The 17,520-nt window shown below is 37.1% G+C and overlaps 1 protein-coding gene across 14 annotated transcripts in view; it reads right to left on the reverse strand.

Moving 5' to 3' along the window:
• HDAC8 (histone deacetylase 8) overlaps positions 1-17,520 on the reverse strand; it is a 239,259-nt gene that overhangs the window by 155,621 nt on the left and 66,118 nt on the right. For 11 of the 14 annotated variants that reach the window (XR_008654887.2, XM_055268714.2, XM_055268719.2 and 8 more), the window contains 3 exons: positions 5,961-6,073; positions 1,736-1,813; positions 1,082-1,190 (listed from right to left, as the gene is read on the reverse strand). Coding sequence is in view for 13 of the 14 variants with exons in the window: in XM_055268714.2 (XP_055124689.1) it covers positions 1,082-1,190; positions 1,736-1,813; positions 5,961-6,073 (300 nt within the window). In the remaining variant the exon portion in view is untranslated. The remainder of the gene's footprint in view (positions 1-1,081; positions 1,191-1,735; positions 1,814-5,960; positions 6,074-17,520) is intronic. The other 3 variants (XM_055268715.2, XM_055268723.2, XM_055268721.2) reach the window with 1 other exon arrangement.

Below are 17,520 nucleotides of genomic sequence, written 5' to 3' on the forward strand. Positions count from 1 at the left end.
AAGCAGCTCTGATCTGCACATCTCAAGGACAGAAGAGAGCTTAAGGGGAACAAAGAAGGGCAATTAAACCATTGATGGCAGGTTCCAAAAAAAAAAAAAAGGTTTTTTCAGTATGATAATACAGAGGTAGCCAGGAGACATGATCAAAATTATGAAGAGGCTTATGCTGCTGAATAACTGAATGATGACTTGGCTCACCAAATCTCTTGAGCTAAGAAGCACTTTTGAAGCATAAACTTTTTATTTTTTAATAGTTCTGCTTTGTTTATACAACTGCCAGTGATGATGGCCAGTGCAGGCAGGCTCCTTTGGGAAGAACCTCCACCAGAGGTTGGGAGAAATACGAGCTAAGTTGGGGAGGGATCAAGAGTACCTCAATCCCCGTTACTTACCTTCAGTAATGTTGACTGGCTGACTTCTAGTCGGATTTGCTTTCTCTGCCACCACTTGTGCCTGACCAATCTCAATTTTTATGAATATGAGTTTAACACAATCCCCCACCCCCATTCCATAGGGCTTTTCAACTCTAGTGGTCCACACATTGTCACCAATCTGTCTGCCTATGATTGTCTGTAACTTAATCCTTAGCCATGGTGTAGAAAGAACAGGTATCTGACTCCAATTTTAACACAGCGGATAGAAGGTAAGAATGCATGATGAATATTAATATTCAATTCTCTAATATTTACACCAGTAGAAGAAAGCACAGGTCTCCATAATGAACCCTGACAACTGAAATGAACCCTGCCAGGTTAATGAAATAAGACACATGTAGGTTTCTTTAGCTAAGAAAGTAGCAAATAAGGGATTCTTCAGGATAGCCTAAAAGCTCTGCGCTTGGGATGGCCTTAATCATATTGAGTAAGATCAAACCTGGAGCATGGCTCTGGTCCAACTGCTTGGCTCTGCCATACAGCAGATAGCTACTGATCAAATAAGCATAATGAGCAGTATACAAAAGCTTTATAGGTATATAGATGTTTTCTTTTTTACATTGTTCTGGTTTACATTGTGAGATGGGGGCCATTTCATCCTACAGAACTGCAATCCACTTATTACTGGCTCAGTGTTACTGCCATACCTTTCACAGATTTGGTAATATTTTTCATCTTGTATGCCATCCTGAATGGGCACATTTACACTGTAGTACCGTCCCTTCCCTAGGCCAACATCAGACACGTCACCTGTTCCTATAAAAGAGAAGAGCACTATGATCAGTTATTAGGAACATGAGAACCCAGAAAACTTAAAGGATTTCCTGATAGGGAAATTTCTAGGGAAAGAAATTAAGAAAAATAATATAAAGAAGTAACTATTGTAAACAATCTTGGAGAAGCAGGCAAACCATAAGGAAACTGAAAAACCTCAGTTTTCATCTTACTAGATCAAATGAAAAAATAGGAGATTAACTCCTTTGCTTGGCTTCATGCTTTTTGAGTTGACATAACATCAATTTATCACTGCAATTATTCAGGATGTTAGGAGTTGCATGGGGTGTCTACTAGTATAGCAAGCATAAGTGATCTGTTGACAGTCCATAAAAATCACCTGGAAAAAGAAACAGCTTTAATGTCATTCTTCTTGTTATTGTCACCTGAGGTGACCTGTGTTAAAATTTTGCATAGGATTGTGGCAATAAGGCATTAACAACATGGAACTGTCCAAGTATAAGAAATGTATAGAAGAATTTCAGTATTTAGTCATCAAACGTAATACTGAGTTTATGATCACTTGCCTGGGAAAAATCCTGGGGAGAATTTGTGCAGGGACACGGTCATGACTTTGGAGGTGAAACTGAAGGCGTCTTCTACACCTAACAGATAAAGAAACATCAAAAGAATCACTTCACATATGGCATTCCTATTTTCAACATCTGAAAATCTAGAAAGCAGCTGTGAGAAGGAGGGTAGATGAGAAGGCAGCAATATAAAACTAACAAGCTGAGGAATAAAAGTAATACGAACCTCTGGTCTCTAATCTCATAATTACAAGATGAGGTAGAACTTTGGCCCCAAGTGAAGTTCGGGGGTTCCTTTTCAAACTCATGGAAAACTATAACTGGACTTCCCCTTTCCAAGCAATGGGATGTCTGGGCTCTCTTTGACAACCTGTTCTAAAAAGTAGGGAAAGGCGAGAGCCTAGAATTGAGGCATTATCAGCAGAATTGAATAAGGGAAACTGGAGCCATCTTACAAGTTGTATGTTTTGTTTTGTTTAAGTGGTTATAGGTAAAGTCTTGGGATTTTTTCCAAAGATGTACAATGTGATAACCCTTTGAAAAATATGACCAATACAAACATTAGCCATTATATACCGAAAACCTAATTATAAAGTGTCTTTCTATAATGCAGATTTGGTTATAAATAAGTAACTTATAGTACATCTTTCTGGCTAAAACATGGAAGGCTGAAAACAGCCGTGACCTTGTCTCCTAATAGCAGCCTTATGACAGTGTTTTAAAACCTGAAGAAAGATGGGCGAGAAATGGGTCTGTTTTCCATTTTAACTTAACTTAGTAAACGATTAGAGGCCTGGGAGATAAAAGCTGGGATTTAAAGTAACCCTCACAAGCCTCTACGTATACAGGTGAACACACTGCCCACCTCTACCCCTTTCCTCTCAGAATCACATATAGTCACACTATGTTCAGATAATCAATCTGTAAAATGGGAGGACTATTAGCAAATTCAGGTACTGTCCTCTTTCTTACTTCAAACAAAGAAATTGTCTCTGTATTTATTTAATGTTTTCAGTCTTCACTACAGCCCGACAGCGACTTTAAAAAAATATTAACTCTATTTGTATATAACAGGTATGTTTGAATTTCCCAAGCCTTATGTTTTGCCCTAGGGAGGCAGTTAAAACCAGTTAAAGGCTCTAAGCAAAAAGCATGAAGTAAACAAAATAAAACAAACCTAATAAATGAAAATAGTATTTCAACTTAGAAATGAAGTCTTAAACAAGGATAATTCATGAAAATCTTGATTATTGATCAATCCAAAAATGTTGTACCAATTTACACTTGGACCAATCATGTATGAGAGTTCCCAAACTATTGTTGTTCTCTTTAATCTTAGGCAGAAAGAATGGTCTTGTTCTAATTTGCCTTTCTTTGAGTATTAGAGTGTTGAGCACCTTTTCATAAGTTTAGTGGCCATTTGTATTTCTTCTCATGGGAAATATCACTAGGCACAGTTATAAAATCATATTTAAAAAGGAGATGTACACAGATAGGAGGAAGCTATGGACTTGGTGGGAAAGAGGAGAGTGGTTAGGTAGGTGAAAGAAGGCAAGGATGGGGTAGGGGTGGCTAGTGAAGCCACCACAGGATGCTAGCTATGTAATCATGGGAGATTTAAAATAAACCAAATGCGTAAGAGTTGGGGGGTGGGGCAGGGGTCACTGTAAGGGAGGTGCTGAAGAGGGGAAATAAACTGAAATGAAACACACCATAAAAGTTGGCTAAAACAGGAAACTCTGAAGGGTGTAGAAATAACATTGCAAATGGAAAGAACAGTTTCAGGTGACAGTTTCAGTTCATTCTTATATGGTTCTGTAGAGTTGATTGTATTCTTAAACTCTGATACTAACAGTTTGAATTTCATAATCATTCATTGATCAAATATTTTAATGAGCTGCTACTATACGCATAGTACTGTTGGTTCAAGGCATTATATAAAACAAGAAGAAGTAAACAACTTGATCTCTGCTCTGAAGGAACTTATAGTTTCTATGGGAAGAGAAGACACAGACACATTAAAAAATTAATTAAAAATACAAGGCAATATGTAATGAAATATCAAATTGGTGATATGAACAATATGGGACTTGAGAGGAGGGAGAGAACACTTGAGCTGGAGTGGTCAGGGCAAATCTGTTACTGTTGGAACTTGAACAAACGGGTAGAACTTGGGACAGGTGAAACAAAACTAAATTAGGAAAAAAGGAGGCAAAGTCAGGGAGGTGAGAATAATGAGACATGTCTGGGAACACTGAGCCATGTCATGAATAGTGAGACATGTCATGAATAGTTAGACATGCTCATTGAGTAGTGTAGCCTGGACAGCAAGTAATGAGAGATAAGGGTGGAAAGATGAGGTGAGGCCTATTCAAGGTAGGCCTTGAAAGACTAGGTAAAGAGTGTGGACTTTACCTTGAAGACCACTGTTTTTCAAAGTGTGGCCTGTAGAACAGCTGAGGTATTAAAACGTAGTTTCTTTGGTTCCATGCCAGACCTACTAAATCTGAATATTTGGTGGATATGGCCCAGCAATCTGCATTTTAAAACAAACTTCCCCAGGTCATCCTGATGCACTTTCAAGTTTGAGAACCATTGCTGTAGGCCAGGGGTCAATGAACTAAGTGGCTAAATAGTAAACATTTTCGGCTTTGCAAACTACTTAAGGTCTCTATTGCACACGCACACACATATATACACACACACAGACACATTTTTTAAAAATATATTTTCTCTTTTATAACCCTTTAAAAATGAAAAAACCATTCTTATTTTATTAAGAGACAATGCCTTGCTCTGTCGCCCAAGCTGGAGTGCAGTGGCACAATCATAATTCACTACAGCCTTGACCTCCTGGGCTCAAGCAATCCTCCTGCCTCAGCTTCCTAAGTAGCTAGGAATATAAGCACACAACACCAAACTCAGCTAATTTTTTTCGAGATGGGGGTTTCACTTTGTTGCCCAGGCTGGTGTCAAACTCATGGTTTCAAACAGTCCTCCCACTTCAGCCTTCCAAAATATTGGGATCACAGGCATGAGCAACTGCACTTGGCTGGAAAAACCATTCTTAACCATTCTTAGCTTACTGGCCATACAAAAACAAGCCATAGGTCAAATGCTACCCCTTGTTATAGGCAATAAGGAGTCTCTGAAGGCTTTTAAGGAAGGCTGTGTTTTGCACCGGTTGAGCATTCAGATATTCAGTGAAAATGGTTCTCAAAGTAGTATAATGGTGGTTTTAACCTCTCTTCTCTCTGTTACCTTTAATTTTCTGTCATGGTTCCATGGTAGTAGCATCCATGCAGATGAAGCTCTCTGGAAAGTTTCCCTCAACAATTTCATCCTTCTTTCTCTGTTTTGGCAGAGGAGCTGACCCTAACTTCAGACATATGATATTCTTTTCCTCTCTATGCCTTGATTATGTTAGTTTGTCTGAAAAAAAAAATCCCTGGAAACAGGGAAATGGCAATCATTGATGTGAGGGAGGAGTATTTTTAACTAAGAATTTACGGGATAAGTGTTCTTAAATAAATGGAAATACTACGTGTCCCAGACAGGATTTCTTAAAGAAACAGAATGTGGCAACTGTCACTGGAGCTCTACATTCTAGATGGAAAATACATAGGAGGGTCAGATAAATCCTGTCAGTGGAGTCTTCTAAGAGAGGATTAATGGGTTAAGGCAAACTGTTAAGTGATTCTGCTATTAAATGTTAGGGAAGATGTCCTGTTTGTACGGCACTAAATATTTTAACAATACAAAGAAAATGGCACAGATTCTGATCACTACATGAGTTGGCAACCTATTGGTGAAAAATTCAGAATGTTAGCCCATCATACGCCCATTCTATCTTGAGAAAAGCATCAATGAAAAGAGACAAGACTGTCATCCCTATAGATTCCCTTAGAATGAATGGAAATGGCCTGAGGGAGGTTACTGAGCACTGGAGTAAACACTAGGTAAGATTTTCACTTCTTAACATTCTCTATTAGTTCTAGAGGTTTGCTACATGAGGAGAGAGGAGAGGAAATTACAGGAGCCTGGCTTGGGCAGCAAAGCAGGAATTGCATCAATTAGAGGAATCACTACACTACCTACTTTAAATTCTCAATTAGGAAAATTTCAATTACAGCAGACATTTCTACCAGTTGCCTAGAAGCAGCTTAACTGATAAAAACTTGCTATCCTAGCAGCAAAGCATCTTTAAAACCAAAGGGCTTACCATCTCCATGGTGCAGATCCAAATCCACGTAGAGAATACGCTCAAATTTCCGTCGCAATCGTAATATTCCCAGGACAGCATCATTGAGATAACAAAAACCAGATGCTTCATCTCTGTAAGAAAACAAGTTGCTACAGCCAACAGCCAAAAAACAATCCAAGGGAGTCTTTACAGCCAAGGATCTAACCCTTGAGATCTAGTCCCCTAAAGTTCCCCCTTCTTTTAAGAAAAACAAAAATCCATCTACAAAGATTATAAGTAAATGACCCAGAATGATCAGGGAATTAAGTGTTTCAGTAAAGTAAATATTCGGGTAAACTGGTAACATTTTCCATTCTTTTTTTTTTTTTTTTTTTTTTGAGACGGAGTCTCGCTCTGTGGCCCAGGCTGGAGTGCAGTGGCGCAATCTCGGCTCACTGCAAGCTCCGCCTCCCGGGTTCACGCCATTCTCCCGCCTCAGCCTCTCCGAGCAGCTGGGACTACAGGCGCCCGCCACCACGCCCGGCTAATTTTTTTGTATTTTTAGTAGAGACGGGGTTTCACCGTGGTCTCGATCTCCTGACCTCGTGATCCGCCCGCCTCGGCCTCCCAAAGCATTTTCCATTCTTGATCCCAGATTTTCAAAGCATTAGAATATTATAACTATATTGAACCAGAGAGAACCACCTTTCCCTGGATTTAGGAATCACTTCAAAAAATTTGTATACCCTGGGGTCATCATGAGGAACACTGGTAATCACTTACAGGACTTAAAGAAAGCTAGAATCTAGAAGAGGCCTTAAAGACAATCTTGCTCAGCCAGATGTAGAAGATGTTAGAGATTGGATTCTCTGTACTGACCCTGTGACATAACCTAGAATTTTTTTAAAAAGTTAGTTTTGCACTTGTTGCTCATAAAAGCTGAGTGTAGAATATACAAATGCATAATCTCCTGGGCAGTATAATATGGTTGCCTGTCTGTAAATGCAATTATTACAATGAAGAGTGAAGCAGTCTTTTCTAAAGTTATTTTGTTTTCTTCACTAAAATTTTCTTCATTGACTTCACTGGTGTCCTTTAACTTTTGTGCTATCAGTGATACTGCGTCACTTTAACCCCTTGTCAAGGTTAACCCGCTCTTTTACTACACTTCCATTAAGCCTTGCTGATTAGATGTAAAATAACATTCTTTATCATCAAGAGTGTATTTAAGTTATTTTTAAGGCCTCATCCTAAATGCTTAATTTATTTTGCTTCCACAGACACTTCAAATATCCAGCCCATGTTTTCTGAGTTCTCCTTGAGATTGCCTAGGCATAAGCAACAGTTAAAATGGCATCTTTGTTACTATGAGACTATAAAGCTCTTTGTAGTGCCTTCACAATACATAAACTTCTTCATGAAATCTCTTCCATAATAACATTTCATATTCTAAATAATGCCCTGGTTCACAGGCTGAATCAATAAGACACGTACACTGGCAAGCAGAAGGTTGGTAAAAATATCTTTAGACACTGACTTTGCTTCATGATGGTGAACTCGGCAATCATCTAGCCAAAGAATAGTTTGGCCTTAGGTATGCAACCAGGTAGAGACCAATTAAAGAAAAAGATGTCTCCATCTATGAATTCTCTTTAAATAAGAATTAAATGTGTGATTTTGGAAGTTCTTAGATGCGAATGCTATTTTCCAATTATGAAAAGCTTACATTTTGTAAGTTTACTGCCTTAGCACATTAAAAAAAGAGATAATTTGCCGTCCTTCTGAACATCAATAACTTTTAGGTAGATGGGACGGAACACTAAGTGCTAGGCAAAAAGAGGAGAGAGATGTGGAGGAAGAGTACAAATCAATACAAGACATACTTCCTTTCCTCACAGAACTTACAATTAAACTGGGAAGATAAGGCATAAACACAGAAAAAAAAACAAAACCCAATCATCCAAACAAAAAAGGCAACCAGAAATAATATGGCAGATAAAGGAGAATACAGAGAAAAGCTATAGACAAAATTGACAAAGTAGACTCTTCTCATTGACAACATTGAGATTTACCTGAGCCCTGTGCCTTTGCAAAAGCAGTGATGGTTAAGAAACCCTCCAACCTTTTGTGTTACGAGAAATGGCGAACTGCAAAGGACCACATTGCCCTGGCATATTCTAAGGAAAGACTCATCTCTCTCCTTCCTCAGCATGCTCATAAGACTGGTAGATGACTCCTTTATTTACCTGCCTCCATTAAGCAGGTGGCCCCCTTCCTTTTCTTTAAAATGTTCCTTACACTAATGAACATTCTCCTCATGGCAATAGCCTGAATAATAATGATGATGATGATGATGTCTATCATTCAGAAAGGCCTTTATGTCTCATTGTGTGAATTTGTAACATTTTTCTACCTCTGGATAGTATTACTAAATTAGATAATAAAATCTCTTAAAGGAGCTCTATTCTCATTGGCTTATAGAAATAACAAGTGTTTAGATCAATAGAATGTTCCTAAAATCCCCAGAAAATAAGGAAATTGAACGTTTAAGATTTTCAATATGCTAAAAAATGTATTCCTATAAAAACAAACTCAAATACTTTAAGAATTCAAGTTCATATAATTTAGGTAAATCTTGGGCAAATGTGACTGATTTAGTAATTTTTGGCTTACTAAAACCAGCCATGTCTTTTCTGATTTATCAGTGTTGGGCATAATATACAGGTAGATTTTTTTTCTACTTGAGTATATTCTTCCTAAACATAGGCAGGTTTACTGATTGAATGAGCTAACATTACTTCTCCTAAGTGTTTATGATTATAAAAAATGTAAATTTGTTTAACCAAGTTGAGTCATTATTCTGACAAACTTTATTTCAACAGTAATTATGTTTTGTAGTATATCAACTTGAAGATAATTTACAAAATCTTTAGGTAACTAAAAACTTTGGGCTGATACTAAATTGAATTAATGAATATTCATTACATACCTAGACCATTTCTAAGTTAGAGAATGCTGAAATATTAATTACTACATATAATTTTGTATGCTTTTGCTTCTTATTTCTACATGCTGCAGAGAAGTTATGTATACTTGGGCCTGGTAATGAACATGTTATTTTTTGCCAATCAAAGAAGTTGTTATAAAGGATGCATATAGATATAGAAAGTTGTAGAGGGATCACAGAAAGGGAATTTTATTTGTTGAGGTGGCTGGCTAAGGTTTGATGAGTTTATTTATAATATTTCCAAAAAGAACTTTAGTATCAAATATTCTGATGCAAAGCTAGAATTTGGTTTCCTCACTGTTAAAATGGCAAAAAAAAAAAAAAAAAAGATTTGTTCTTTCACCTTGTTGAAAGAGAAGTGCTAGAAAGAATTAGATTTATTCAATATATTACTATTGAGGAGTTGCATGGGAAGAGTTGTCAAATCAGAAGAGATGCTTTGCTTTTTCTAGGTTAAATTGGTATAGGTAAAATGTTAATAGCATAAACATTTTAGAAATTGTATGCTGTATGGAACGTCTCTACAGATTCATTAGTGTTGTCACTGGCCGAGATATGTCAGAATCCTGATGCTGCTTTGCTAGATATTAGATAACTATAGTATAGTGTTTTCAGTAATAATTTCAGTTTTTTAAAATGTTAACTTGGTCTTCACATTGCTTTGTTTTGAATCTAGCATTTTTCCAGTCATTAGTTTTCAACTGGGGATTCACATCATTTACCTATGAAATTCTGTTAATATACACATGTTTAAGAAATATTCCAGATTACTGAATCTCTTTACTTGATGTTCTTGATATATTCTGGGTATATTCAAACTATATGCTTGGTATATTGATGATATATTATGTCAGGATTATTATATGTTATATCTGAGTCTTTTTTCTCTATAAAGATGATGTTCATGCATTTTTATAAATTACATATAATACCCTCTCTTCTTTGAAAATAGGATTTCTACAGTTTGGATATTTGGCCTTCCAAGCCTCATGTTGAAATTTGATCCCCAGTGTTGGAGGTGGGGCCTAGTGGGAAGTGTTGGGTCATGGGGGTATATCCCTTACAAATGGTTTGGTTGTGATCTCACAGTAATGAGTGAGTTCTCACTCTATTAGTTCCTGCTAGAGTTCCCCTGAGAGCTGGTTGTTAAAAAGAGCCTGGCACCTTCTCCCTCTCTCTTGCTTCCTCTCTCACCATGTGATTTGCACACGTGGCTTCCCTTTACCTTCTGTCATAAGTGGAGGCAGCCTGAAGCCCTCACGAGAAGCAGATACTGGCACCATGCTTCTTGTACAGACTGCAGAGCTGTGAGCCAAACATCTCTTTTCTTTATAAATTACCCAGACTCAGGTATTCCTTTAGAGGAACACAGATGTACTAAGACAAGGGCTAATCGTTATGTATATAGACATTTTGTCTGGATCTGATAGACCTCTACAGAACTCTCCACCAAAAAACAACAAAATATACACTCTTCTCATTGCCACACAGCACATACTCTAAAATCAACCACATAATTGGACATAAAGCAATCCCTAGCAAGCACAAAATAACTGAAATCATACCACCAAATACACTCTTGGGACACAGCACAGTAAAAATAGAAGTCAAGACTAAGAAAATCACTCAAATCCACGCAACAAAATAATTACATGGAAACTAAACAACATGCTCCTGAATAACTTTTGAGTAAATAATAAAATTAAGGCAAAAATCAAGAAGTTATTTGAAACTAACAAGAAAATAGATACAATACACCAGAATCTCTGGGAAGCAGCTAAGACAGTGTTAAGAGGGAAATTCCTAGCACTAAATGCCCACATCAAAAAGGTAGAAAGATCTCAAATTAATAACTTAGCATTACAACTGAATTAGAGAAGCAAGAACAAATCAACCCCAAAGCTAGCAGAAGACAAGAAATAACCAAAATCAGAGCTGAACTGAAGGAAACTGAGGCATGAAAAACCATTCAAAAGATCAATGAATGCAAAAGTTGGATTTTTGAAAAAATTAATAAGATAGGCCGCTAGCTAGAATAATAAAGAAGAAAAGAAAGAAGATCCAAATAAACACAATTAGAAATGATGAAGGGAATGTTACCACTGACCCCACAGAAGCAAAAATAACCAGCAGAAACTATGATGAACACTCTATGCACACAAACTAGAAAATCCAGAAGAGATGGATAAATTCCTGGACATATACACCCTCCTAAGACTGAACCAGGGAGAAACTGATACCCTAAACAGACCAATAACGAGCTCCAGAATTGAATCAGTAATAAATAGCTTTACCAACCAAAAAAAGCCTGGCACTTGATAGATTCACAGCCAAATTCTACCAGATGTATAAAGAAAACTGGTACTATTCCTACTGAAACTATTCCAAAAAATTTAAGAGGAGGGACTCCTCCTCGACTCATTCTATGAGAGCAGCATCATCTTGATACAAAAACCTGGCAGAGACACAACAAAAAAGAAAACATCAAGCCAATATCCTTGATGAATATTAATGCAAAAATCCTCAACAAAACAATTGCAAACCGCATCCGGCAACACAACAAAATGCTAATCCACCATGATCAAGTAGGCTTCATCTCTACGATGCAAGGTTGGTTCAATATATGCAAATCAATAAATGTGATTCATCACATAAACAGAACTAAAGACAAAAACTACATGATCATCTCAATAGATGCAGAAAAGGCTTTCGATAAAATTCAACACCTCTTCATGTTAAAAACTCTCAATAAATTAGGTATTGAAGGAACACATCTCAAAATAATAACAGCCATCTATAAAAAAGCCACAGCCAACATCATACTGAATGGGCAAAAGCTGGAAGCATTCTCTTTGAAAACTGGCACAAGACAAAGATGCTCTCTCTCACAACTCCTATTCAACATAGTATTGGAAGTCCTAGTCAGAGCAATCAGGTAAGAGAAAGAAATAATGGGCATCCAAATAGGAAGAGAGGAAGTCAAACTATGTCTGCAGATGACATGGTTCTATATCTAGAAAACCTCATAATCTCCGCCCAAAACCCCTTCAGCTGATAAACAGCTTCAGCAAAGTTTCAGTATACAAAATCAATGTACAAAAATCACTAGCATTCTACATACCAACAATAGTCAACCCGAGAACCAAATCTTGAAAGAACTCCCATTCACAATTGACACAAAAAGAATAAAATATCTAGGAATACAGCTTACCAGGGAGGTAAAACATCTCTATAATGAGAATTACAAAACACTGCTCAAATAAATCAGAGAAGACACAAACAAATGGAAAAACATCCCATGCTCATGGATAGGAGGAATCAATATAATTAAAATGGCCATACTGCTCAAAGCAACTTACAGATTCAACGCTATACCTATCAAAATACATGTGACATTCTTCACAGAACTAGAAAAAACTATTTTAAAATTCATATGGAACCAAAAAAGAGCCCAAATGGCCAAGACAATCCTAAGCAAAAAGAACAAAGCTTGAAGCATCATGTTACCCAACTTCAAACTACACTACAGGCTGACAGTAACCAAAACAGCATGGTACTGGTACAAAAACAGATACATAGACCAATGGAACAGAATAGAGAGCCCAGAAATAAGGCTGCACACCTATCACCATCTGATCTTCAACAAAGCTGACAAGAGCAAGCAATGGGGGGAAGACTCCCTATTCAGTAAATGGTGCTGGGATAACTAGCTAGCCATATTCAGAAGATTGAAGCTGGACCCCTTTCTTATAGGATATACAAAAATCAACTCAAGATGGATCAAAGACTTAAATGTAAAACCCAAAACTATAAAAATCCTGGAAGACAACCTAGGTAATACCATTCTGAACATAGGAACGGGCAAAGATTTCATGACAAAGACAACAAATGCAATTTCAACAAAAGCAAAAATTGACAAATGTGATCTAATTAAACTTCAGAGCCTCTGCACAGCAAAATAAACTATCAACAGAGTAAACAGACAACCTAGAGAATAGGAGAAAATATTTGCAAACTATGCATCTGATAAAGGTCTAATATCCAGCATCTTTAAGGAACTTAACAAGTTTACAAGAGAAAAACAAAAACCCAATTAAAAAGTAGGCAAGGGATATGAACGGATACTTTTCAAAAGATGACATACATGTGGCCAACAAGCATAGGAAAAAAAGGTCAATATCAATGATCATTAGAGAAATGCAAATCAAAGCCACAATGAGATACCATCTCACACCAGTCAGAGTGGCTACTATTAAAAATTCAGAAAAATAACACATGCTGGCGAGGTTGCAGAGAAAACACTTATACCCTGTTGATGGGAGAGTAAACCAGTTCAACCATTGAGGAAAGCAGTATGGTGAATCCTCAAAGAGTTAAAAGTAGAACTACCATTTGACTCAGCAATCCCACTACTGTGTATATACCAAGAGGGATATAAATCATTCTACCATAAAGACACATGCACGTGAATGTTCACTGTGGCACTATTCACAACAACAAAGATCTGGAATGCTCATCAATGCCGCATGTTCTCATTCATAAGTGGGAACTAAATGATGAGAACTCAAGAACACAAAGAAGGAAACAACAGACACTGGGATCTATTGAGGGTGGAGGGTGAGAGGAAGGAGAGGAGCAGAAAAGATAACTGTTGGGTACTGGGCTTAATACCTGGGTGATGAAATAATCTGTATGACAAACCCCTGTGACACAAGTTTACCAAGTAACAGACCTTCACAAGTATCCCCGAACCTAAACTAAACTTTTTTAAGAAAATAGATATATTGGCCGGGCATGGTGGTTCATGCCTGTAATCCCAGCACTTTGGGAGGCTGAGGTGGGCGGATCACAAGGTTAGGAAATTGAGACCATCCTGGCTAACACGGTGAAACCCTGTCTCTACTAAAAATACGAAAAAAAAATTAGCTGGGCGTGGTGGCACGCGCCTGTAGTCCCAGCTACTCAGGAGGCTGAGACAGGAGAATCGCTTGAACCCGGGAGGGGGAGGGTGCAGTGAGCTGAGATCATACCACTGCACTCCAGCCTGGGCAACAGAGTGAGACTCCGTCTCAAAAAAAAAAAATGATATTTTGTTGAAAAAAAATTTTTGGATTGACTTTTATCTCATTTTCCATGCCACAGAAACTACACCTCTTTGTCAGTTGCTTTAGTATTCTTGTAATGAACTCTTATTGTATTTTTCCCTTTTGAAAATGATCAGTAATAAGTTAACCATAGCTGTTGTAAGTCTTTTATCAGCTACAGGTAGACAGCTTTTTATGTTTTACACCAATGCTTCCCTGAAAGCACTTGCAATCAGCTACAAGCTAGAGGGCTTCATCTTCAACAAAGCGCTTTTTCAGAGTCCCGTGGAAAAGAACTATGCCAGGTACTTTTGTGTACAGGCTTATGATGAGATGGTTTAAACAACTTTGAGACCACACTAGTGAACTGAGGCAGGATTTTGAGAACTCTAGTTGAGAAGCAAGTGTGTTAATAAGATAGTGCTAACCCAAAGTGGAGTGGAAAAAGAACTAATTACATAGACCTGAATGACAGAAGGGATGATTTGGGTTTTGTTTGGAATATTGCTAAAGCTTTAATATTCTGTTTTCTGGATATATAAGAAACTCACTTCCTATTTCTCTTACACTATCTATAATTCATAACTATCTAGTAGACCATGCTTTTGTAAACTGAAATGTTTGTAAATGATATCTTATACCCCTGAGTTCTCCAGGATTTGGAAACTCTCATTGAGTATTCTTATTTTCATAGCAATATAAATATCTGCATTGGTTCAATAAAAATCTGTCTGCCCTTCTTACCAGATCATGATTAGAAACATTGGTATGTAACCAAGGCCTTGCCTGGAATGTCATATTTGTGAATGATGCTCACTGAATCAGATATGATCAGACACTTTTAAGGAACTAAGGCTGACTTTATGGAGCCAATGCATACAAAGCCCTCTTGGGAAAACTAGCCTGGTACCTAACTTACAGGGTTCTCAGCCTTACAACTGAGTAAGGAAGGTTACTTCCTCGCAAGTCTTAGAAGCTTAGGATATTTTGTTGACCTCAAAAAGAGAACAGTTCTCCCACATTTATAGATACAGCAAGTAAAATCTTCTTAGCTTGATAGGCTTTTAAAATTTCAAATTGAGATTCCTTATGAAAACTTCGAGCAAAGCAAGCTTAAGGTCTATTTGGTAAATTACCATTGTTACTGTGCCTATGTAAATAATCAAGCTAAATCTAATGAGACTTAATTTTTCCTTTTTAATATATTTATTGAGGCAAAACTTACATAACATAAAATTAATCATTTTAAAGTGTGCAATTTAGTGGCATTTAGTACCTTTACAATACTGTGTAACCTTCACCTCAACCTAGTTCTAAAACATTTCCATTACCTCAAAAGAAAACCTATGCTCATTAAACATTCACTTCTTATACTCTCATCCCCCTTCCAGCCTCTGACAACCACTAATCTGTGTTGGGTCTCTATGGATTTGCCTATTTTGGATATTTTATATGTGTAATCACACAATATGTGATATTTTATGTCTGGCTTCTTTCACTTAATATAATGTGTTTGAGGTTCATCCATGTTGTAGCATGTGCCAGTATTCTGTTCTTTTTTCAGAGCTGAATAATATTCCATCACACACACACACACACACACACACACACACACGCACACACACACACACACACACCCCACATTGTGTTTATCCATTCATCTGTTGATGAATGGGTAAAATTTGTGTTGTTTTCATTGTATGGCTATTGTGAATAGTGCTGCTATAAACATCTGTGCATAAGTATTCATTTGAGTACTTGTTTGCAATTCTTTTGAATATTTATACTTAGAAGTGGAATTTTTAGGTCATATAGTAATTCTATGTTTAACTTTTGAGGAACGATCAAACTGTTTTCCACGGTAGTTGCACCATTTTACTTTCTCGCCAGCAGTGTATAAGGGCTTCAATTTCTCCACATCCTTACCAGCACTTGTTATTTTCCAGTTATTTTTGTTGTTAAATTCTAGCCATCCTAGTGTGTGTGAAGTGGTATCTACTTGTGGATCTGGTTTGCATTTTCCTGATGACTAATGATGTCAAGCATTGTTTTATGAGCTTGTCGTCCATTTGTATACCTTCTTTGGAGATATGTCTATTCAAGTCCTTGGCCCATTTTAAAATTTTTAATCTTTTAAAATTTTTAATCTTTTAAAATTTTTAAAAATTTAAAATTTTTAATCTTTTAAAATTTTAAAAATTTAAAATTTTTAATCTTTTAAAATTTTTAAAAATTTAAAAATTTTTAATTTTTTTTTTTTTGCTGTTGAGTTATAAGAGTTCTTTTTATATTATGGATGTCACACACTTATTGGATATATGATTTGCACATATTTTCTCCCATTCTGCAGGTTGTTGTTTCGCTTTGTTGATAAATATCCTTTGAAGCCCCAAAGCTTTACATTTTGATGAACTCCAGTTTAACTATTTTTCTTTTGTTTTTTGAGACCAGACTTATTTTGCATTCAAGAATAATCTTTCTTGAGATTATCATTAATCAAAAGGAAGTGACTATAGAGAGAAATTTTGTGTTTCAGCAGAAAACTCTGCCTCATCTATGGCACACCATTCTAGGTTATCAGAGTCTAGTCCTATTCACTGTCTTTGAGCTATTTTGTACCTACTTATAAGCTGCAGGTTACTGATGGATAGGCAAACTTTATCTTGTCTGGTGGAGATATAATTGACTTCCTTAGGGCTAGGCACAGTGGCTCACACTGTAATCCCAGCACTTTGGGAGGATGGGGTGGGAGGATTGCTTGAGGCTGGGAGTTCAAGACCTCATCTTCACAAAAAGTTTTAAAAATTAGCTGGGCATGCACCTTTAGTTCTAGCTATTCAAGAGGCTGAGGCAGGAGGATTGCTTCAGCCTAGGAGTCTGAGGCTGCAGTGGGCTATGATTGTGCCACTGCACTCTAGCCTGGGTGAAGAGACTCTGTTTCAAAAAAAAAAAAAAAATTAGATAATTGACTTCCTTTTCTTCTGTGGAAAAACAAGTTTCGGCACCTACTTGTAAATCAAACTGGATCTTGTTAACTTGTCCAAATTGTCAATCTTTACCAAATTTTCAGTTCTTCTAGGTTACTTCAATATCTGGCTAATATCCTCCAAACTAACTTTTCCAAGTTTTCTTCCTCCCGCCTGACTCAGAGTCACTGAGAACTAAAACCTGACTGCCCAGATCCCTACTGGGACTCTAGGTTGTCTTGGAGCTTGCCCTCTTTTCCAGGATCTGAGGCAGCCCTGCAAGCTAAACCCCAGTGGCTCAATATAAACCTAGACGAACACAGAAATGCAGCCGACCATGCATGACTAGAATTCTCCTTGAACAAGCTGCTGCCTAGACTATGATAGAAGTTGTAAGAAATGCTCAAGTCATGCATACCTTTTACATGAAAGATGACTGTCTTAGTCCATTTAGTGTTGCTATAACAGAATATCTGAGGCTGGATAACTTATAAAGAAAAGAGGTTTATTTGGCTTATAATTCTGGTGGCTAGAAAGTTCAA

The sequence above is a fragment of the Symphalangus syndactylus genome, chromosome X, assembly GCF_028878055.3.
Source record: "Symphalangus syndactylus isolate Jambi chromosome X, NHGRI_mSymSyn1-v2.1_pri, whole genome shotgun sequence".
In the NCBI taxonomy this organism is placed as follows: Eukaryota; Metazoa; Chordata; class Mammalia; order Primates; family Hylobatidae; genus Symphalangus; species Symphalangus syndactylus.